General features: G+C 36.9%; 1 protein-coding gene across 2 annotated transcripts in view; it reads left to right on the plus strand.

Annotated features, from left to right (window-relative positions):
* LOC149065830 (glutamate-gated chloride channel alpha-like) overlaps window positions 1-2,554 on the plus strand; it is a 58,080-nt gene extending 55,526 nt beyond the window's left edge. For both annotated transcript variants that reach the window (XM_089253687.1, XM_089253688.1), the window contains exons 5-8: window positions 579-661; window positions 758-883; window positions 1,273-1,619; window positions 1,783-2,554. In XM_089253687.1, the coding sequence (XP_089109813.1) occupies window positions 579-661; window positions 758-883; window positions 1,273-1,619; window positions 1,783-1,980 (754 nt within the window). In that variant the 3' untranslated portion in view covers window positions 1,981-2,554. The remainder of the gene's footprint in view (window positions 1-578; window positions 662-757; window positions 884-1,272; window positions 1,620-1,782) is intronic.
* The last annotated feature ends 21,085 nt before the right edge of the window (window positions 2,555-23,639 follow it).

A 23,639-nucleotide genomic window follows, 5' to 3' on the forward strand; every position in this document is an offset into this window, starting at 1 on the left:
ACCATATATGGCTTAGAGGGTGGGTCGCAATGAATTTATTAAAGATAAATGTTGAGTTCATAGCCTTCAAATAGCATTGAAATTAACAGAAATTGATTATAATAATATATAAAGGTATTTTCTTCAGAAATTTCAATTGAAAAATATTTTTTTGCATTATAAAAGTAAATCTTTGATCGTCGGGGGGGGGGGGGGGCACGAGTCCCCGTATGATTCCCCGGGGTACGTCTCTGATCCCACATATACGCGTTAGGATTCAGAGGGGCAGAGCTGATGACGAAATTTTGCTGACAAGGGGGGAGGGGGTCAAAAATGGCTAAAAATTTACTGACGTAATACTTGAACGGCCACATACCTGAAGCCGGAGAAAACCCGGTATTCCATAATACCCACACTTTCTACAACTATCTTTAGTTGATTGAACAAATTCGTGTTATTGTCAATGGATTTAAAGTGTAATGTCAGAAATCTTTGTTTCAAAATTTGTATGGCCGTTCCCAAAATTAACCGAACCCCATGTAAACTTACGTATAAAAATTTAGCGATTCAAAAACTACCAAATTTTTTTTTTCTTCTAGGGTCAGCCTGAAATTAAGCTGTGAAATGAATTTGGCCGCATATCCTCACGATGTACAGGAATGCGATATCACTGTCATGAGCTGTAAGTAAAACACATTTCTTCTTCTGTTTTTTAGTAAAATTTAAAGTTATGTTGATGAGTAAATTTTCTGATAACAAATATCGGTATTACTTTCAGTGACCTACACAAATGATACCGTTGAACTGGTTTGGAAAGACTTTGAATTGACGAAAAGTCTGTTTCTAGCTCAGTATCACGTTAGTAACAGCTCGAGAGAGATATGCACAAAGAGATATTCAATTGGTGAGTACTTTATCAAAGCAATTATGTGACTATCATTTCCCATAAAAAATCGTAATTAAAATCAGAACTTGATTCTAGATTTAAAAGCATCTCGATTTCTTTTATACAATTTTCATACATACCACATTTTCTTCTATATGTGGTTCTAATACGAAGTTATTGGTTGCATGTTTTTTTTTTCTCGAGAAAATTCCCACATTTTTAGACCTATAAACACATTAATCGTCTTTCCGGTCACTTGTGTTCAACTATGCGATGAAGTAGTGTAGCCTAAATGTAGACATGTGCCCTTATATCGTGCTGAGTCGGGACGATGAATGACAAAGTATTTTTTTATATGCATTCTTGTAAATGAACGTCTATGAACTAATTTTCTTTTCATTTCAAAGGTACATTTTCCTGCCTTCAAGGTAGAATCCAGCTAGCAAGACGTCTTGGATACTTTTTGATCAACAAATACATACCTTGCATTCTGATAGTGTGTATGTCATTTGTAACATTTTGGGTACCAGCCGAAGCATATCCGGCAAGAGTAACTCTATCCGTTACATCTCTACTCACTATAGTCACACAGCAGTACCAGAGCTCAATGCCATCTGTATCTTATGTAGTAGCTTTGAATATATGGATGTTGTCGTGCATTGGATTCGTTTTTGCTTCTCTGTTGGAATACGCTTTCGTCATCGCACTTATGAACCAGAGAGGAACAACAATGTGCCCGTTTCATAAATTCAAAGTACGTTTTTTCACACTTATAATTATTTGACCTTGCCAACTCATCCATTTCCTTATTTAGCTCAAATGTTCATTAGGTAAATTAACATTACATTGTCTCAGGTTCGGTTTCGGAACTGGGAATTGTGAAAAAAAAATTATAATCGTTTTATTTATCTTTCCAGAAATTCTTCCAAAAATCACAAAACGACATTGATTCAGGTTTTGAGAAGTCTCCAAGATCTGAAGTTACTCGCCAATCAGGAGAAAGCCAGAAATACAAAGTCTCTCACCTGACTGTCGACAGGGCATCTAGAATAGCTTTTCCACTGTTTTTCATTATTTTTGTCTCCAGTTATTTTATGGTGTTCTCACGAAGATGAATCAATCATTGATCAATTTGATTCGCTCTTCAGAAAAAAAAATTTATCTTGTAAAAATTCTATATATCCAACTTTTTTTTACTCGTAAAAGTTAATATAATTTCATCTCATTCAGGGCTTAAATTATTTCAACAAAAGTTATAAACGCACTATTTATCTGGTGGTTTTTGTATATAACTCATATAATTTGTGTGATTTTGTATATATTGAAAACGCATCAAATACACACCTTTCCCCAATTTGAATATATAAAAACTCTCGTTACAATAGATGAGGAGGATTATCTGAGAGGAATGTATGTATATGTATATAGGCTATATATGACTTTTTTTGGCTCACAAATGTTTCACATGTCACACAAATGCATGATTGTATAACATGTAAATCGAGTTTGATCTTTCAGAACCAAATGTTTACAGAATGTATAATAAGTCATGTAATTGAGAAAGGTGATGTTATGGACAAAAGAAGATGGACTGTGGCTAATAAACAATGTTTCCGCGAAGATACTTTTTACACTTCTGATCTCATATCATGTAGCTTCTCCCTCTGACATTAAAACTGATCGAAATCATGTTGTTTTGATTTAATTACCCACGTTATACGTACACTTTGCCAATTATTCAATTTTAATTAAAATATAACGTTTTCGAACCTTTAAATTATTTTGAAATTTTAATTCCAAAAAATTAAGGTACATCGGGACAGTGTTTGCCAATTCGCATGTAGATAGAAGATTCGCTCATCAAAATTTAATTTTACTCCTCCAAATTTCATTGAGGAGTGAAAATACTGCTTCAAATTTTAAGTAATCTTCTTAAAGAATTATTTCTCTGTTTTTCATTTAAAAAAATACCCCTTTATTACAAAACTACCCTACCACTTAAAACTTTGGAGAGGAGTGAAATTACTCATAAAAAATATTTTTTCGGATAACAGTGAATCGGGGTAACTGGATCCACTAATTTCATCATTGCAAATTCAACCTAGCGTCTACGTAGGAGAATTCAAGAAAACTTCTTGAAGGTATGGGAGTTTTTATATCATGTTCTTTTTAGGGCTTATGTTTTCAACTTATATTCTTCGGTGTCCCCTTTTCAAGATTCATTTTTATTTTAGTTAGCCATGGTAGTTCACTTGCCTGGATGAGTGAGCAAATAAATTTTATGGCTGATTGTGCTTTGAAACTATTAATAAAATATGATTATGAATTATTCATAAATGAAAGTAAGTGTAAACAAAGGGAAAAATTTATTTGAACCATAGGAAGCCCAAACTTTCTAAAAGTACAAAGGTAATTTACAACCTTATAATGTAGAAAACTCACGATGTAACTCCCCCCCCCCCCACCCCAAACATTAGTCGACATTTATATGAGGCAAATAAGAAGGGAAATGTAAATTTTTTCATCCTGTCAAACACTTGGGAAACGATAAAAATGCCCAAACCTCATCACCCGTGATGATACTCTTAGTTCAATGTTGGACCACTGAAAGGTAGATGTAGTAGCGATTCTCACACACACACATCTTCCTAATTTTACTTCCAGATGACTCTTAACTTCAATTAGTTAAATGGTGGAGATAGACTTGAAAGTCTGGGGGAGGGGGCACGATGATGATGTTGATGTCAACTCATATATACACATATACATTAGATCAGTTGGCTCCGCCTTTGACGCTGGGCGGAGGGTGCAATGCCCCTCTCTACCCTTCCTGTATCTCCACCCATACCCATTGAACATCTTTTCTGACTTTTATTTGTGAGTTTGACAAGAACCCAGTCACAAACCTTTGCTTCTAAAATAGTTTATGACACTATATCTATACAGTTTCGTTTTTCCTATATTTCCCGACATTTATATTTTAAGTCAATAGAAGCAGCTAGTACTGACACTCGGGAACTTTTTTTCTTCAGTTTCGTACTACAGTTATAAAATCAATATAAGTAGGTACGGGGTAGGGGATTCCACTTGTCCCATTTCAAGAAAAAAAGGTTAGGCAGTGTCGGATACTGTGTTGTGGTTATTTTCGTGAAAATGCAATCGTGTGTATAATAAATTGAAATTAAATTCTTCGTACCATAAAATGCTGTGATGGGGATCATGGGTACAAAATTTCACACAAGTAAAGGTTCAGAATCCATATCAAAATATGAAGAACAGTCTGAAGTTGGCTTCTCCACTACTAAGGACGGGAGAATGGTGGAGGAGAGACAGAGAATAGGAATGGATGAGAATACGAACTAATAATGGGACAGAATGTGTTTAAAAAGGAGTGTAAATGAAATAGCGCTCAGCGATTTGAAATTGTCGGTATTGCGATAGTAAGCCAGTAGTCGTTATTAGACACGCGCTAACAAAATGCAAACAGAAGTTGAAATGCGAGCCCATCACTTCCAAGAATCGGAACGAATACAGATTTTTTCACGGGTCCACAAAAGTGATCGCCTATGATCGCAAACATTAATAAAGGCCCGAGAATGAAAGTGGCCGGCGAAGTATGCAAAGAAAACATGATTGTGCAGAGTAGAACGAAAGTTGCGAATGAAAAAAAAGTTTTGTTGGGTCTTGGCTTTCTAATGTCTAAGTTGGCTGTATTTCATGAGTTCTCGTGGGGCTCGGTTTCTTGTGAAATTTAAGCGAACGTTCAACTTTTTTAAAGTGGTTGTCGGTCCCGGTGCAAATCCAATTTCGGGCCCCCGCCTCCGCATTAGGAATGCCAAGTGGGTCCAATGTGTCTGGTTCAACCTCTATTGCACTATCCATTTCATTAGTAACGAAATCCATAGCCATACTTGATCCAGCCCCGTTAGATGCCGCCAGAGTTGTCCGAGCATGATTGCGTAGCCTATATTTGCGGAAGTACTGCGGGTTGGTTTTGGGTTCGGGCCCAGCGTTTTTTATGTCATTCTCTTTGTCATTTTGTGTTCTCCGCATTTTTGCCCGATTTTTAAATTTTGGTTGTACTTTGCACTCATATATCGCGACATTTTGAAAAAATCCGGAAATGTTCGCACTTTTTTTAAATTTACAGCCTTGTACTTTTTAGAGTATTTAAGATACAAACTCAATTCTTGAAATGAGTTATAGCACATGTACCCCTCTTCAAAACAACACTTGATTCACTGGGATTAGATAAGTTGTTTCTGAGATATGATTCCATTTATAGAACGTGTCGAATCCGAAAACTCGAAAATCGTTGGCTCATTGTGCGCAGTTGCTGAGGTCAGACTTCCACAAATATAAAAACAATACTAGCGCAAACCTTCAGCTTTCTTCTTTAAAATGAGACCAAAATGACAACGCTATGTCTGTTTTTAATGGAGTGATTGAAGTTTGAAAACTTCGACAAAAACTGTCGTTCATTTGGACATGTTTGCCTCCCCACAACCGGCATCGATTTTAAAGACATTTTCACATCAAAAACACGAGAAAAGTGGAACCTCCTTGATTTCTACTTTCCTTCAAGAATTATACATGATGCATAGCTAATTGCACGCACCGCAAATTACTGGCGAACCGATAAATCCAATTAGATAAAGTATCGAAATAACGTGTAGACCTCGGATAAGTCATTCATATCGCAAGGGGTTGCATAGTTATTAAAATAAAAAAATAAACTTTTATACGGACACTGTGCTCAAAAACCCAATGAGAAAGTAGTTGCCCTGCCTCTTTTGAGGCCAACAAAAATAATTCCACGTTTCTAAGTTCAATATTCGCTAAGATATTTGAATTCAAAAACGGTAGTTTGATAAGAAACTGCATAAATAGGGGTAAATGCGTTTTACTCGCATATACAAGGTGTCTTGGGGGAAGGCACGAGCCACCATAATTTGCAAATGCAAATGTTTATTATGATAAAAAAAGTAATCCGTTGCTGTACTATCCGTTCCTGGAACCCTGAATTTTTCTAGTGTGGATTTTTGTTGCAGCTTCTGTGCATAACGTCAAAACCAATGAAAATGATCAAAATAATAAGTTACTTAAAAGTAACTACAGTATGAAAGAGACGAAATGAAAACGATGCTAGGGCCATGTCTGGTTTCATTAATATCATCTATAATCCCAGTGTTAAAGCCCTCGAAATCTTTGCCCGCAACACAATCTAGCCATCCTTCAAGCCAAATTTATAGTTCTGCAAAATATTTGCTGCTAACCTTTGTAAATGATAGCAAATGCAATACGCAATATGCAATATGCGAAGTAGAAAATTAAAATGTTTTGAGAAGTCATTGAGTGTTAGATTAATGCAAAAATTATTGTGAAACATTTTTGAAAAGTTCTCTGATGTAAAGCGCTGAAGTTTGAAATGAACTGCTGATCCATGGATCACGGAGTGGATAATAGGAGTCATGTTTGGGCGAGTGAACTTACTCAGATTAAATCAAATTCTTCAACTATTCTTTCAAAATGAAGCAAAAACACACAGCTACAATGAACACAGAGTTCTGAAACATACTTCCCACGAGATTCAGTCCTTTTTGTGTGTTCGTAAAACCAAGACTAGTTGGGAAACCGAATAATTTTTCGTTGTTCATAAACCGAGGGGTGGCTGCATATATGCATGAGTTTGCGACTCAGCATTCCAGTAGAAAATAGAAGGCTACAGAGTGTTTTCAATTTCTTTGACTCGACTATATTCGAGTCTTGGGTTAATTTTTCTAAAACGAACATCTTAATTCAATTTTTAATTTAAATATTCTGAAGTTGAGCAATTTTGAATGATTTCATCCATATTTTCTGTCTTTCATCGCGCTATTTTCCTTACATTTTTTACCATTAAAATATGGAAATTGTGTGACAGCTGTATTAGCATCTGAGTTGAAAGGTTTTGCCGTATAGGTTTAGACAGAAGCTTGTAACCGTCCGTGAGCAGCTAGCGCAGCAAGCATATTTTTACTGAAAAATAGAGGAAGTACAAAAAAAATATATATACATATATATATATATATATTGTGCCAGAGACCGTTCCCAGAAGCTAAGAGAATTTTCGAACCATATGGGGTTCTACTCAGCCCGAATTTCCACTGTTACTCCGGGGGGTATACCTTAATTCTAAAATTTTCATGAAAATATCTATTTTCAATTTGATAACGTATTAATTTTTTTAAGAAAAAAAAAATTGGAGGAAACTGAATATGATATACAAGGTGTCCACTCTTATCGTTATCTAATATTCAGGGTGTACTATAAGGGCTAATGTGGCCTTTATCTCATCAACCGTCCGTCGTAGAGGTATAGTTTCAATTTGAAAATCCTCAAAAAGCGTTGAAAAATTACCCTTTACCAGTTTTGAGAGTGAAAATACAGTATGTAACAAAATAAAAAAAAAGTTTATACGTTTCAACCCCTCCCCGTTTTCTAACTTCTAGCTGGAAAGTTGTTGCCCTGGTTCTCCTGAGGCCAACAAAAAAAATTCCTAGTTTATAAGTGCAATATTCGCTGATATATTCGAATTCAAAAATCGAAGAAAGGTTGGGAAAGGACATCTTAAAAATGAGGGAAAGGAGCGTTGTCTGTTAGTTTTTACTGTTCTTTCATAACTTTTCTCCGATTTTTAAACTCAAATATCTTAGCGAATACTGCAGTTAGAAATATAAAATTTTTCTGTTGGCCGTAAGAGATAGATACAGGGAAACAACTTTCTGATGATTGGAAGTTAGAGGACAAGGGACCGTATAAAAAATTAGATTTTTTTTATTTTGTGAAACACTGTATTTTCACTCACAAAACTGGTACAGGGTAATTTTTTAACGACTTTTGAGCATTTTTTAAACTGGAATCATACCTCTACGACGGAAGTTGGTGAGATAAAGGCCGCATTAGCACTTACAGGACACCCTGTATAATTCCCGAATCCTTAGTCATACATGAAACTACTAAAAAAAATGTTTCACAAATGTTGTCATCCCTCACATCCTAGAAATCAAAAAAAATTATTCATGAAAAAATTATGAAATTTAATTTTTGTATATGGTCACCGGTTCTTATTAAATTCTTTATGCACCTTGATATACGTTAAACAAAAAAATCATTCTCTTACGACCGAAATTGGCCGAGTTGAGAAACTTTGAATTTTGGTGAATTTTAAACATATTCATCATCAGAAAATTTATAAATCCAGCTAGGTATTAGGCATGTGAGAGTTTATTTCTAATATAATCAATGGAACTTTCTTAAGATTTCATTCTCAAGAGAGAATGAGACATGAACAAATCAAATTGGTAAAAATCATTTGTCTCTGAAATAATCTTGTGTATGATCTCCATTTCTCAGTAAAAAGTTGACCTCAGCTTCAATCAGCTATAACTCGATCAGCTTTAGTCGCAAAAGAAGTTATTTTTTTTTTCATACTTCAAGTGTGCATGAAAACCGTTTCGATAAATATAGGGTGGCCCGGAAAACCGGGACAGTCCCGGTTTTTAGCTAAAAAGTTCACTTTCCCGAAAAGTGCTTTCGGCACGCCTGTTTGTTCCGGTTTTTAATTTACGTATACAAATACAACGCCACAACAGGCAAATTGCCCAACGAGGTGGCTGACTTAAGATCATCATGGATCCCCGAGCCCCTACCTACTACTGCTAGACCACACATGCATCCCCCCCCCCCGCGGAACCCCCCAACGAATCGGTACATGCGGGAATGTGCGTGTACGTGTAGTGCAACCTGACGTAAAGTTTGTTTCTGTGTAATGCTTGTTATGTGTAGTGCTGTCATCTGCCCCCAGTTTTACTAACTATGAGTGAAGTGTTATGGTTGAATGATTTATCGTTGTAGGACTGTTGCTCTCTGTGGCGAGACTTTTTAACGGGGAGATCGGCTCGCATTTGCGCCTTGAAGTTGGGAACCACAGAAAACCAACTTCAGCCGACCACCACTGTGGGGTTCGAACCCGGATCCTCGCATCACGAGTCCGGCATTATAACCACTCGACCACCACAGCGAATCAAATATTAAATAAATAATTTTTCAATATTTAGTTGACAGAACTGTTTTGTGTTCCAAAATTTCAAACTACCCACTTTTTTAGCTCTGAATCTAGTGGATTGTCATCAATACAGCCGCAAGTTCTGACGGAAAGTTTATGTTACACAACGTAATGTTACAAGAGTGACCAACTTGGTACTCAAACTCAGGGCCGCTCTTATGAGACGCGGGACCTAGTGCGAAAATAATCTCGAATATTTCAAAATATTCCGAACATTTTCATGGTTTTAGAGCAGCCACCTTGCTTTGCGTGTTGTACAAAATTATTTTTCAATTCATATTTTCTATTAGCCTTTGCCCAAACTCGAGCACTATTCACAATATGGGGTCTTTTTATTCTTCTCAACAATATAACTTTATCATCATAATCTTTATTTATTTAGGCAAAAAGCCTCTGCAATAGGTGGCAACAATAACAAATGCAATACAAGAATAGTGCAAGAACAAATTTAAAAAAATTATTTTACAAAAAACACAAAAAAAATAGTTATTATTAATGAACTCTTCTGTTTGCAATATAGTTCAAATTATTATGGTTAGTGAAATATGTATATTGCAACATTTAGTAAATAAAAAATTGAACAAAATATTGAACAAAAGGTTCTCTAAAGGATATTACATCAAACAGCAAATGGAATAGGCGATTTTGATTTTATTTACAATTTTTGAGAAAGGCAATGAAAGAGGTTGTATGTCTGGGTTTGCCGAAATATTTGCATCTAAGGCTCCTTTCACATGCTACGGATTCGTCCGTACGGAGGATCGGACGTACGGAGACATTCCATTAGTGGCGTGAGCAATTGGATGGTAGCTTTCATATGATACGGACGAGTCGCCGTAGTGCTACCGTCCGCTGCCACTAGAACACACGGCTGTCATGCCGATTTTAAGAACACATGCTATGTAGGTCACCTACGTGACTAAATGCCTGCTTTCACACGCTACGGACATTCAGCCGTACGGAGCTTCTCTGAATGGTTTTGTTGTAAAAGTTTTCCTACATTTCATTTTATTAAATTCAGTTCTTGGTTCAGTTTATTTTCTCTCTAGATTTTACTTTTAAAATTAGCAAGAATGGCTATTGATAGTGAAGTTCTTATTACATTGGTCGAAGTTAGACCTGTACTTTGCTATAAGACTGGATAATTACAGGGACAAAAACTTGACAAGAAACGCATGGAATAAAGTTTGCATTGAACTTAACAGTGAATTTGATGAACTGAGAGATAGAGAAAAAAATGCATTTGGTGCAGAATTAATTCATGTGATGCTACAAACAAAAACTATATTAAACTTTGAAAAGCAGGCCAATGAGAGAAAAAAATTGTTTATCATTAAAATGTACAAAAGTTACAAACCCTACTTTTTATAATTAAATTAAACCTTCTTTCCATTAACATGTCTTATATTAAAGGTAAGAACACAGATACTAGATTCTAGATTAGAAAATGTAGAAAAAAAATAACACAATACAATTACAATTCAACCAAAGAAGAATGTAATAATTATGAAAATATTATTTTATTAACATTTTAAAACATTTGTTTACGACCAAAATATAAAAAAGTTTCGAACCCTACTTTTTATAATGAAATTAAGGGGTCAAATACCCTTTAACATGAGGAAAAGTTAAATATCATTAAAAATACTATTTAGCCATTGATTTATTAGAAAACTTTTACATATTTCTGATTAATTATGCTATTCTATTCCAGTATAAAATTTTACTCTAATACTTAATTTTTTTTAATTTTCAAAAAAAAAAAACATTAAAAACAGCTGCGCGCATGATAAAATGACATGACATCAATGTACAATATTGAAGCCCAATATTGACCATACAATGTTGAAGTTAAAATGAAGAAAACGGTTCATTTCATAAAATGAACTAAAAGATTTCAGATCCATATATATTTGATTTATAGAAAAAACAAATTAATTCTTTTTTAATTTTTGAAAATTTAAATTTTAAATAAGATTGAGTCAATTAAATTTCTTTTAGTTCATTTTATGAAATGAACCTTTTTCTTCATTTCAATTTCAGTATTGTATAGTTACATTGATGTCATGTCATTTTATCATGTTGTATGCTAGTGACAAGGATCAGGTATTGAAGTGCAATTCCATAGTATTTTATCTCTGAGAAATATTTTTCAAGATGTCCCGGTTTTTACGAGATTTTTGTCCCGGCTTCGCAGTTGCATGATCTGGTCACCCTAGGTAAATATGACTTATGGGACCCAGAGACCGGGTAAAAATTAAATTTTTTAACTTTTCAACAATAAGAACAATTTTATTTTTAATTAAGGGGTGACACGACCCCTGTGTGAAATCGCATTTTCAAACATGACTTCAGAGATATTTCATTCAATTGCAAATAACATACTAAAAATTTCGTTTCGATGTTAATTTGTTCTTTTATAATGAAAAAAAAGAAAGAATGAATTATAGTGTAAACGTACACACAAGAAAAAAAAACAATTTGAATGCGATTTTTTCAGATTGCAGTTTTTGAGTCATCCGTAAGATTAAAAAATAACTACTGCTCCAAAAATTCTGAAATTTTACAGAAATGTTTATTCGACATATGTTAGTGAAATGAACCTTGGGTTCAGCAATATTGACTTGAGGAAGCATTTTTTTTTAAATGCTGAATTCAGATTTTTAAAATTTATATATTTTTTCAAACTTTACAAATTCATAAAATTCTAACGAATAGTCAAATATTCAAGTTCGAGGTCCATTTTACTAGCACATGTCGAATAAACATTTCAGCGAAATTTCAAAATTTTTGGGGCAGAATTTTTGTTGTTTTTTTTTATCTTAGGGCCAATTCAAGTATCACGTCAGCATCGGTAAGGTAGAGGGGGTTTTGTATTTTCCGACTTTTTGATGACAAGGGGGAGAGAGGGTTTGAATGATGCTTGCGTCATCAACCACGCTTTATGAAAATATTAAATATTCTGAATTGCATCTTTACAGCCGAAAAACCTTTCCCTAGTTTCTGGGCATCTGAACTAACATACCCCCTCCTATTGATAAGTTCTCTATTGACCTCCTTTCCTGGTAGATCCCCCTCAAACCTTAAACCATTAAAGACGACTTTGATTTTTAGACAGAAAAAAACACTGAGTGGAATCACTTCTCATATTTATTGGCAAAGAAAAAAATTAAAATTTTGAATGGCAAATTTTCTTACCAACCGGCGTCAATGGGTTAACAGTAGAAATAGTAGATAGAAATAGTAGGGTTAACAATAGAATAGAATGGGGGGCTAAACTGTTTTGTGTCCCTTCAGTGCGTCACATGTGTTGCCGTACATGAGCGGATACCTGCTCTTCGAATCAGGGGGATATGGTTCACCAAGGATGTGCATGGTGATCGGCATTGTCTAATTTCATCCTGCTCCTATGCTAATAATACAATTTTTGTGGATGGCGGATTGCCACCTCCCCCCCCCCGTGCCGTCTATGCTCCTGTATGATGTGAACGAGAAAACAAGCTGCGATGATTTAAGGGATAAGCAAAGAAACTACTACTTGTGAAACCAACTTTCTTGTGGAATGGAAATCCGTGACCGCAACCGGTTTGTGCGTAGGTGGGATATACCAAGAGAGGTCAGACTCTCGTTGTATATTCTCGAAGTGCAATTCAATCAGAGGCGTACGCGGGATCGATTTGGAGGGGGCACAAAGCCTTATAGGGTGGGTCGCAATAAATCTCTTAAGGGGAAATTTTGAGTTCTTAGCCTTCAAATAGCGCTGAAATTAACTATAATAATATATATATATATATATATATATATATAAGCCTATATATATATATAATGGTATTTTCTTCCGATATTTTAATTATTTTTTTAAATAATTTTTTGATATTTGTGAGGAGGCATAGGGGACCTCGTGCCCCCTCCCCTGCATACGTCTCTGATCCCAATATGCGTAAGCAGCTAGGGGCAGAGCTGACAAAATTTTCCTAATGGGGGGAGAGGGATCAGAGGTTGGCCAACTTTTGTTGACAGGGGGAGGGGTTAAAATGGCTAAAAATCTGTTGACGTAATACTTGAATGGTCCCCCTTACGGATGAACTCAAAAACTACAATCTGAGAAAATCACATTCAGAGTGTTTTTTTTTCTTGTGTGTATACGTTTACGCTGTAATTCTTTTATTATGAAAGAACAAATTAGCGATTGACACGAAATTTTTAGTATTTCATTAACAATTAAATGAAATATTTTTTTATATCTTTTTTGAAAATTCGACTGCTAGGGTCGTGACACCTCTTAAATGGCTTATAGGATGATTCAGGTCCATTTGCTCTTTAATTCGTGGTTCGACCCCCACGTGTATATCTATGTATTCCATTGTTCAATGCTTACTTATGCCCATAATTATTCAGCATTTAAACTGTTCTGTAAATTTTTTCATGTGCTGAATGAATTGAAATTGATGGATGACAGCATTTTTCAAGTATTTTTTTTGTAACTGGAAGTTTTCTAAGACTAACGCGGTTCAGGAATTGGCTGTAGGACAACGACAATAGTCACCACCATCGGGATATTAGATAACGATGGTGGCACAAGAGTGGACATCCTGTATACTGAACACGTATGTCGTACAGTATCAGTTCGCGAAGTGGCCGGTGATCACTGGCCAAAGTCCGATAACAAAAGATATGATTGAAGATCGTCAAGTTGGCGTATGCTTTCGTGATAAATTATGCCCACGTTAGTTATGGTAGCCCATCAAACTGCCGGCACGATGCGGTAATCGTTTTTTTTCTTCAAAATTTTTCAGAAAAACTGTCTTATAATTATTTTTAAAGTTTTTCTCTCAAATTTCACTTTTTTTTCTCTCGTCACATATGGAGCTAATCCAATACAGTTGCTATATATAGACATGTATCACACGTTAGCGATAGAAGAAAATGGATTTGGCTTCTACCAGGCCGTCTTACATCAGCAAATCGAGTTTTGGCGAGGGATCTCCGGTCACTTCGCGAAATGGCCGGTCAAAGTACACTATGCTGTGTTTTCTATATTTTTCTAGATTGTGTGCTTAATTTAGTCTTTAGTTTGATTTTGTCACCGAATTTTTAGGACTGCAAATCTTAGGATTTGCGAGATAAGTGTTTTTTTTATTGCTCTCAACTTTTTTCATTTTCGTTATATAGTATTTTCGATCGACTTTAACTTTTTTCTCGCTCTCATTTCATTTTCATTGTACTTTTGCCGGGTTTGTGATCGTTGTTTCTTTGTCGATAATCAATACCTTTGCCCACGTGTTCATATAGGATGGAATACCTGTATCTTTGTTTCCCCGCCTCTCTGATATAATTTCGTGGGTTTTTTTTTAGGCGTCAGTGTTATCGAACAGTGTATACCTTTTTCCCAGGTATTCTCAGTAATTTTTGTTGTTGTTTTTTTTTTCATTTTAGTCTTAGTGAATAGATAGTTGGCTAATACTAGAAAATATAAATAGTATTTTGTATCTTAATACTTTTTAGGGGTGGGCGTGTGTGTGTGTTGTATTCTTTATATATATATGTATATATATATATTTCTTCCTTGTGATATAGTGTTGAGCATTTTATTTTACTTAAATTTTTCGTACATCTTTCACGTATATTTTACATTGTAATGTAATTTACGTTATTTTAATTTCCTGCTAACGTTTCTCATTACATATTTTTAAGTGTTAGTATCTATTTTTCTACAATAGTGTTAGTATGCCTCGACCTCGACTAGTGTTGTGTAGAGCTTACGACGGGAGCTTTCCCTGATCTAGGGGGTAGTAGCTGATAGTTTCCAGTGAAAGGGGTGTTTGGATAGGGCAAAGATTGGAACTCGAGGTCGAAGCGTTACGGGAGAGAGTTAGGGTATTAGAGGGCCCGGTTATAACGGAGTCACCTCTCGTCGAGCCACCTGTCGATGAAGAAGCAAATTCCACGAACAAGGACAGTTTAGAGCAGTGATTCCCAACCAGTGTGCCCCGGCACTCTAGGGTGTCACGATATCTTCTAATGGGTGCCGCGAGATATTATGAAGTTACATAAAAATTATCATGGTCCACTTAAGTCGTAGCCGGTCAATTTGTCGCACTCAACTTGTCGCGCTCAACTCGTCGCGCCTCAATTTGTCGTGGTACAAATTCGTCGCAGTGTCAATTCGTCGCGGTAGAAGTTTGTCGCAGCTCCAATTCGTCGTGACGTCAATTTATATATTACAGCGCAGAATCAATTCGTCGAACCGTCGATTCTTCACTGTACATGTTCCACGCTAGCTTGGATGTAGGTTTTTGTCTTATACGTGAAATAAAAAAAATTAACAAAAGTGTACACTCAGTTAACTGAAAATAATTATTTTTTGTCAATGCAGAAAGGTCATCAAAATTAAAATTACAATATCAGTTACATTTAAAAATTTAACTGCATATAAAAATTTAACTATATTTGAAAATTGAATTATAAAAATTCGAAATGTTAAATAATTTTTTGCTGTGATAAAAAATTTCAATATCATGTGGAAAAATTTCCGTTTGTATGATATTCCCCAAATTACAGTAAGCCTATCTTTAACGGTAAATTTCTATCTGCCCCATGGGCTCGAGAGTTTCTCCCCCCCCCCTCCGAGAGTCGCCACCATTTACCTCAACAGTAAGGTAAACCAGTATTTACCTCATAACATAAGGACCTGAAATACTTAATTAATTAATAATTAAATTAAATTGATATTTAATTTTCACCGTATAAGCCGCACTTTTTCTCACAGCGAAGGGAATTGTGAGCGGATCAAGGGTAGAAATGTACAGTGCTTATGAATGACGATTCGATGAAGCTTTCATATTTTCACAAGATGGGCACCGACAAAGACCATATGATCACCAATAAGAAAGATGATTATGGGTCAGTCGCATAGATATGATATAACCATTAATCTTTTGTGTTGAAAAAAATTATAAACGCAGTCGCATATCTTTGGCTGGCTTGTTTGAATATTTTCACATAGTTTTCATTAGCGTCTAAGCCTTTGGTACAAGTCATTCTTCCGCTTTTTCGAGGCTTAGTTCGTCCTGGACTGGAGTATGCTGTAAGGTTTTGGAGACCATACCTACAGAGGGACATAGACTTGGTTGAAGGGGTGCGGAGAAGAGCTACGCGTGTCCTTATTGGCACACAGAACTTGAGTTATGAAGAGAGACTTCATTTTTTGAATATGTTTGCAGTGGATGAACGCAGGTGTCGAGGAGATATGATCGAAGTGTTCAAAATTTTCAATGGGATGGATAGGATGGACCATGAACTTTTAGTACACCGCCAATCGACGGCTTTTACAAGGGGACACCAGTATCGATTGGTGAGGGACAATGCAAGGTTATGGTGTCGCAGGGAATTTTTCTCTTATAGGGTTGTTAATAAATGGAATAGCTTACCCCCGGAGGTAGTAAATTGTAACACAATTGACACGTTTAAAAAGAAATACGATAAACATGTTGGGGTAAATCGAGAAGTTATCCATACTTAGAATAAGACAACCATAAGTATCCTTTATGGGCATTGTATAATATTTTATCATGTGTATATATTGTTTATAATTTGTGTTAATTGCATTTTTATTTAATTGGGTTGCTGTATTTTTGAAATATATGACATCCATATTTTTTGGGCATCTTTTTATCATCCACCTCGTTGGGCATTTTGTCTGTTGTGGCGTTGTATTTGTATTTGTATATTTATGAGTTATTGGAGTGGGGGGAAGGCTCAAATGGCATCAGCCTCCAGTTTCTGGTGCCTATGGTCGGTGTGTTTGAATATTATTTCGGTGTGATAATACAAAATGATTTGAAATCTACATTGCATTGCAAAAAAATAATTTGAAATACAAATACGAATACAACGCCACAACAGGCAAAATGCCCAACGAGGTGGCTGATAAAAAGATGCTCATAGAAATATGGATCTCATATATTTCAAAAATACAGCAACCCAATTAAAAATGCAATTAACACTCACTATTAACACTAATCAATTTTGGAATGAATATGCATCATTTTATTTTTTTCAAATTCGTCACAAGGGATACACAAGTGTTCAAGAAGCACTTCAAACTGGCTTGACTCACGGATGATAACTTGGATAGAACGTACTTGTCGGAATTTCCGAAAGATATTTTTTCACCCGAGTATTTTTTATTTTTTTCAACACATTATACAGAGTTTCAATTTTTTGTTGCTTCTTCACTATTGTATCCGTCGCGAAGTTGAAGCATCGAGCTTAAACTACTAGGAGGAGAATGACGTCATCAGTCTCCAGCTCGGAAGTTGCATTTGCGCGAATGTAACTTCCGAGTAAAAAATAAGACTTTTCGCAGCTGTTACACATAAAACTTAGATACATTGTCGATAAAAAATTCCTTAAAGATATATTCTCTTAATGAATATATTTAATAGTGAATTACGGAAATCTTGCCGGGGGGGGGGCCACATTGATCGCAATTTCTTATCTCGATGTGCACCCCCAACGCCCCTCACTGCGAGAAATGAAAATCCCGACAAAAAGTGGGAAATGCGGCTTATACGGTGGAAATTAAATTTAAAAATTTATTCGATCTCAATTTATTATTTGCGTGAGCTTCCCAACGCGCCCCTCACTGCGAGAAATGGAAATCCCGACAGAAATGCGGCTTATATGGTGAAAATTAAATTTTAAAAATTTATTGGATCCCAATTTATTATCTCTTGGTGTACGTTCCAGTGTCCCTCGATGACTTCAATGAATAGTTTCCTTTATTTGTTAAAAATTAAAACAGAGATGGGAAAGGGGAACATTTCCAATAAATGAGAAAAAAATTAGTTACATTTTTTACGCCAAAAGCAACTACCCTATTTATAAGATCACAACAAACATATGAATTTTAAAGCAATTCAAATTTGTCGTGACGAAATGACTTCGCTACAACTTTGTACCGCGATGAAATGAGCCTGCGACAAATTTGTACCGCGACGAAATGAGCCCGAGACAAATTTGTGCTGCGACGAGTTTGTAGCACGACGAATTGTCCCGCGACAAGTTGAGCGTGACGAATTGACCTAGACCCCACTTAAGGTCTTAAAATAGATTACGTCAAATTAATTACTCTCATCACAAATTTCACATTAATGATTAATCGAACAAAACTCTATTGATGTATTTCTACTGTGATTTTTGTTGTAGTAAACTATATTCTGTATTCAAGGAAACGTGCCCCAAGTTTTTAATATTATTCCTAAGGGTGCAGCGAACTTCAAAAGGTTGGGAAACGCTGGTTTAGAGGGTGAATGGGCATAGACTGAGATAGACTTGGAAGTCTGGGGGGGCACGGTCATTATTTCTGGGGGAGCACGATGATGATGTCAATTCATATATTCATATATGCATTAGATCAGTCAACTTCACCTTTGACGCTGGGGGTGGGGGGGGGAATGCCCCCCCCCCCACCCCGTATCTCCGCCCAATCAGAATGGGTGATCGTGGATGAGGTAGGGGGGATAGTGATAGGTGTTTAATCATCGGCGATTCTATGGTTAAGGAACTAGGGAACAGAGTGTGTAGTGATTTTCGGGGTTTCGAGCGCTGTTGTCTTCCTGGGGGGAAGATTAGCAACGCTCGAGACGTTTTTCATCGCCGAAAGTTGCCCTTGCAGGTAATCCTGTGGGCGGGAACGAATCAGGTAGGAGAGGATATTAGTGAGTTTCTGTCAGAGTATCGGGATTTACTATTATCCACTAAGGAGGGGGGGGGGGGGGTTCAGATGTGGCAGTGATTCTGGTACTGCCAAGGGGTAGTAGGGGGTATGGGAGTAGGACCCACCAATTCAATTTAGGCCTGAAGGACATTTGCTCCTCACTTGGGGTCACGTTCTTGGAGCTTCCCACATTTACCGATCGGTGTTTGTTACAATACGACGAATCAGGGCCGTCATTTCAACTTTTTCCGGGGGGGGGGGGGGCAAACTTTATTCAGGGGGGCAAACCTTTTCCGGGGGGGGGGCAAAGCTCATGTACTCAATGTATGTATATACAAGTTATATATATACCATTTTTAGTGTATTTTCGAAAGCGGGGGGGGGGGCCCTAAATGACGGGCCTGCGCCGAATTTATATCGCCAAACTTCATGATGAAATTTACTGCATGTGCAAGCATAAGAGGGTTGTCATGTTAGGGGATTTCAATTACCCGGATATCGATTGGGAGAACTTTTCAGCTAGAGATCAATATGAAAGAGACTTTCTTAAGTTGGTGCTCGATAATTTTTTGTACCAGCATGTATCAGAAACCACGAGGGTTACTGCTATTTTGGATTTAGTTCTCACTAGTTCCAAGGATCTTGTTGAACTTGTTTCAGTGTGATACTTCCAGTGATCATCATATCGTTAGTTTTGTCTGTAACTTTTCTTCGGGTAAAGTTGATAACAAAAGACTGGTGGATAAAATCCTCAACGGTATTCAAGTGGAAGACGCGGTGGTCCTAAATCTTCTAAAAATTGTATGTGTAAACAAAGAACCAGGACCAGATGATATCTATCCCAGGGTCCTCAGGGAATGTGCTAATAAGGGAGACTGTTGGGGCCAGACGCACAGATTTACATGAGTAGTGTTGCTGAGGGTATCATCCCAAGAAATTGGAAGGTTGCTAATGTTGTTCCGATATTTAAAAAGGGTTGTAGAGAGGCTGTGTCCAACACACACGCACACAATTATCGTCCAGTGAATTTGACGAGCTCCCTCTCAAACATTTTGGAAATTATTATCAAAAGGCGATTGGCGAAGTGAATAGACGAGAATATAATGTATTGTCGGATAACTAACCTCCATTGCTTCTATGATCACGTGACTAAGGCTTTGGGTAAGAGCAAAAATGTAGATGGTGTTTACCTTAATTTCCAGAAGGCATTCGATCGAGTCAAACATGGTAAACTCTTGAGGCGTTTACACGGGATTGAGATTGGGGGCAACTTGCTGAATTGGATAGAATCGTGGTTAAGAGATAGGTCGCAACGACTTATGGTGAACGGGGTGACGCATATTTTGATAGCGTACTTTGAAGTTGAAATTTAATACAATTTATTTCACAGGAATATTAAACATTTTAAATATAATAACGAGCTGGTTCATGTGACCGACTGGTCTCGAGACAGTTAAGAGAGTGTATGTGAGAGTCCTTATCTTTTGTCGCTTGCTGGACTGGGCAGGTGCAAGAGTTCGCCACACGTACATTATGGATAGGCTACATGTACCGTTGAGTCGCCTCAGGGGAATTCTCTAATTGGACAGTCGTCACAAGTGGAGACCCTCAAGGTAGAACTCCTTAATACACATATATGAAGGCGTCTTACCTCAAGGAAGTGTCCTTGGCCCATATTTTTTTCACTTTTTATATAAACTCGATCCGGGAATCAATGGAATTGTTGGCAAATTCGCAGATAACGTGAAGCTAATGGGGGTAGTCGGGAATCAAAGCGATAGGGAGTTGCTCCAGACCCACTTGAATAGGATTGGAACCTAGGTAAATAAAGTTTAACGTTGGTAAGTGCATGGTCGCTCATCTTGGCTCGAACCATTGACGTATGCAAAGGAGGGGGGGGGGGTTCCCCTCCCGAGCCAAAATTATAGTGTTATTTTACAGGAAAAAACATACCCCTCCCTCGAGAAAATTCCGCGTACGCCTATGGCTCGAACAACCCACTTTTCTCTTATGAATTGAATGGTGTCACTATCCCGGATGCTACTAGGGTGACCGATTTGGGAATTCTCATTGACGAGCCGCTCAGGTTTTCTGAACATTGTTCAGCGGTAGTTAAAAAAGCGAATAGAATGCTTGGTTTTTTTTATTTTCAAAAAGGTATCTTCGCGTTCTTCTAAAGTTATTTTTTCGCTTTTCCGAGGCTTAGTTCGTCCTGGATTGGAGTATGCTGTAAGGTTTTTGAGACCATTCCTACAGAGAGACATCGACTTGGTTGAAGGGGTGCAGAGAAGAGCTATGCGTGTTCTTATTGGCACACGGGGCTTTAGTTATGAAGAGAGACTTCTGTTTTTTTAATATGTTCACATTGAATGAACGCAGGTATCGGGGAGGCATGATCGAAGGAGAATGGATGAACCATGAATTATTGTTACACCGTCAATCGACTGCTTTTACAAGGGGACACCAGTATCGATTGGTAGGGGACAATTCTAGGTTATGGTGTGTCGCAGGGAGTTTTTTCTAATAGGTTTGTTAATAAATAAAATAGCTTACCCCCGGATGTAGCAAATTCTAACACAATTGACACGTTTAAAAAGAAATACGATAACATGTCGGGATAAATCGGGAAGCTATTCATACTTAAAATAAAGCAACCACGAGTGCTCTTTATGGCACTGTATAATATTTTATCATGTATATATACTGTTTCTAGTTTTTGTAATTGCCTTTTTATTAGGGTTGCTGTAATTTTGAAGTATATGACATCCATATTCGTTATGGGCAACTTTTTCTCAGCCACCTCGTTGGGTATTTTGCCTGTTATGGTGTTGTATTAGACCTGTGGGTGCTCAGATTGAGCTTCATGCAGGAAATTGTCATTCATGCGATTTAATTCTGTGGGAGTCCAAACCCGTTACACAAAATTCTGTGGGAGCTCGAGCACCACAACGGTTCCAACGACACTGAAAGAAAATTCACCGTTTATTGAGCTTGTGACTAAGCAAGCCAGAAATTGAAAACACTAGCCTTCTATTTTTGGACTGGCATGCTTAGTCGCAAGACAACAGTTCCATCAGAATAAATGGATTTAATAGCTACATGCGCTGAAAGATTGCCGAAGTTCAAAATCGAATTGTCACTAAAATTTTTAACGTTAATCCAGCAAATACCCTTCTAGGTACAACGGGTCAAATTTACCAAAAAACTTGTCCATTGCCCCAGCTTTCGAGAAAGAGCTTACAATAAACCATATCGGTGTTTCTAGCTCAAGAGAAATTCAGCCATTTGTTTCCAATACATCACTGAAATCAGAGTTGTCGAAGTAGACGTTTTAGTAGATTTTGGAGACAATTCGGTTTTCACTTCGCCAATCTCTTATAGCGCTAGTAGCTCACCGTTAAATCCAGATATCTTGATAGAGGTGTTTCATCTTATAGAATTTTTTCTGCAAAATCAAATTGTCACCAACAAATTTTCGTCGGATATCTACTGTGACGAATATCGAATTTAGTGATGTATTAGGAACAAAAGGCTGAATTTCTCATGAACCAGAACACCGACATGGTTTATTATAAACTCTTTCGAAAGCTGGTGCAATGGAAAAGTTTTTGGTAAATTTGACCCGTTGTACCTAGAAGGGTATTTGCAGAATAAACGATTAAAAATTTTAATGACAATTGGGTTTTGAAATTCGCCAATCTTTCAGCGCATATAGCCTACCATTAAATCCAAATATTCTGGTGGAATTTGTGTCACCTTATATGATTTTTTCTGCTGTTTTCAAATATGCGCATAGTTTGCGTGTAGGTCTTGCAGAAACTTTACAACTTCAGGTTTCTCAGGCTTGACACATGTTCCACTTGGGATCGTCTATTACCCCCTTTTGTTTGGCAGAACAGGTCACGTTCACCCTGTATATTGAGCTTGCGACTTTTATTTGGTTATCCTGTCCTAAAAACCCCAATTGAAAAGAAAGTTGTTGCCCTGTCTCTTCCGAGTCCAACAAAAAAACACGTTTTCAAGTATCTCCATATTTTATTCACCGAGATATTTAAATCCAAAAATCGCTGGAAATGAGGGAAAGAACAGCATATGAACAGCGTTAGTTTATGCTGATCTTCCATTCATTTTTAGCGATTTCCGAATTCAAAAATACCTAAGCGCAGGGCCGCAACTAGATGCTACTCACCCGGGGCAAGCGCGCATTTTGACGCCCCCTAGTAATGTTGGAGGTTTTGGAATGAAATTTGCGCCCCCTCGGGACGAGATCCGCCTGCTTCCCCCCCCCCCCTAGATGTAGCCCTACCTAAGCGAATATTGCGCTTAAAATCAATGGAAAGTTTTTTGCAGGGCTCAGAAACGGGACTTTTTTTATTGGGTTTTTAGAACAGGATGACCAATAATTAAGGTGTGAATAACTATGCAACCCCTAGCAATATGAATGACGTATCTGAGGCCTACGTTATTTGGATACTTTTTCTAATCGGAAGTATGCCTGTAGGATCAACGGTTCACGAGTTATTACAGGATAAAGGGACTTTCCCCACGTATCCTTTATACATGCACTTCCCATCATACAACAGATTAGAAATTCCTCAGAAAACTTTTATGAGGTGTGTCTGTTGTTTTAATAGAAGCCTACATAAATAGTACTATAAATTACGATACAAAGATTAGCATGACTCCAAAGCAAGGATGTACAGTGTTGACTTGAACTTCGAAAACCCTCTACTTCACACGAACAAAGCATGATCGCATGCAAACAAGTCTAGTGTAAAGCAAGAACATTATCTGGTTGCAGTGATTTCTAACCTGGTGGTCCTCGGGCACTCTGGTTCCTAACTAACGACTATTGTGTTATCTATGAAAACTAGAGAATTAAATGTTTCAGCAATATTTTTGTTTGCGCCCGCAGATAAAACGTGAGGGACTACTGATCTAATAAA

The sequence above is a fragment of the Pholcus phalangioides genome, unplaced genomic scaffold, assembly GCF_987345545.1.
Source record: "Pholcus phalangioides strain wild (caught in Gottingen) unplaced genomic scaffold, Ppha-v1.0 ptg000039l_1, whole genome shotgun sequence".
Taxonomy (NCBI): domain Eukaryota; kingdom Metazoa; phylum Arthropoda; class Arachnida; order Araneae; family Pholcidae; genus Pholcus; species Pholcus phalangioides.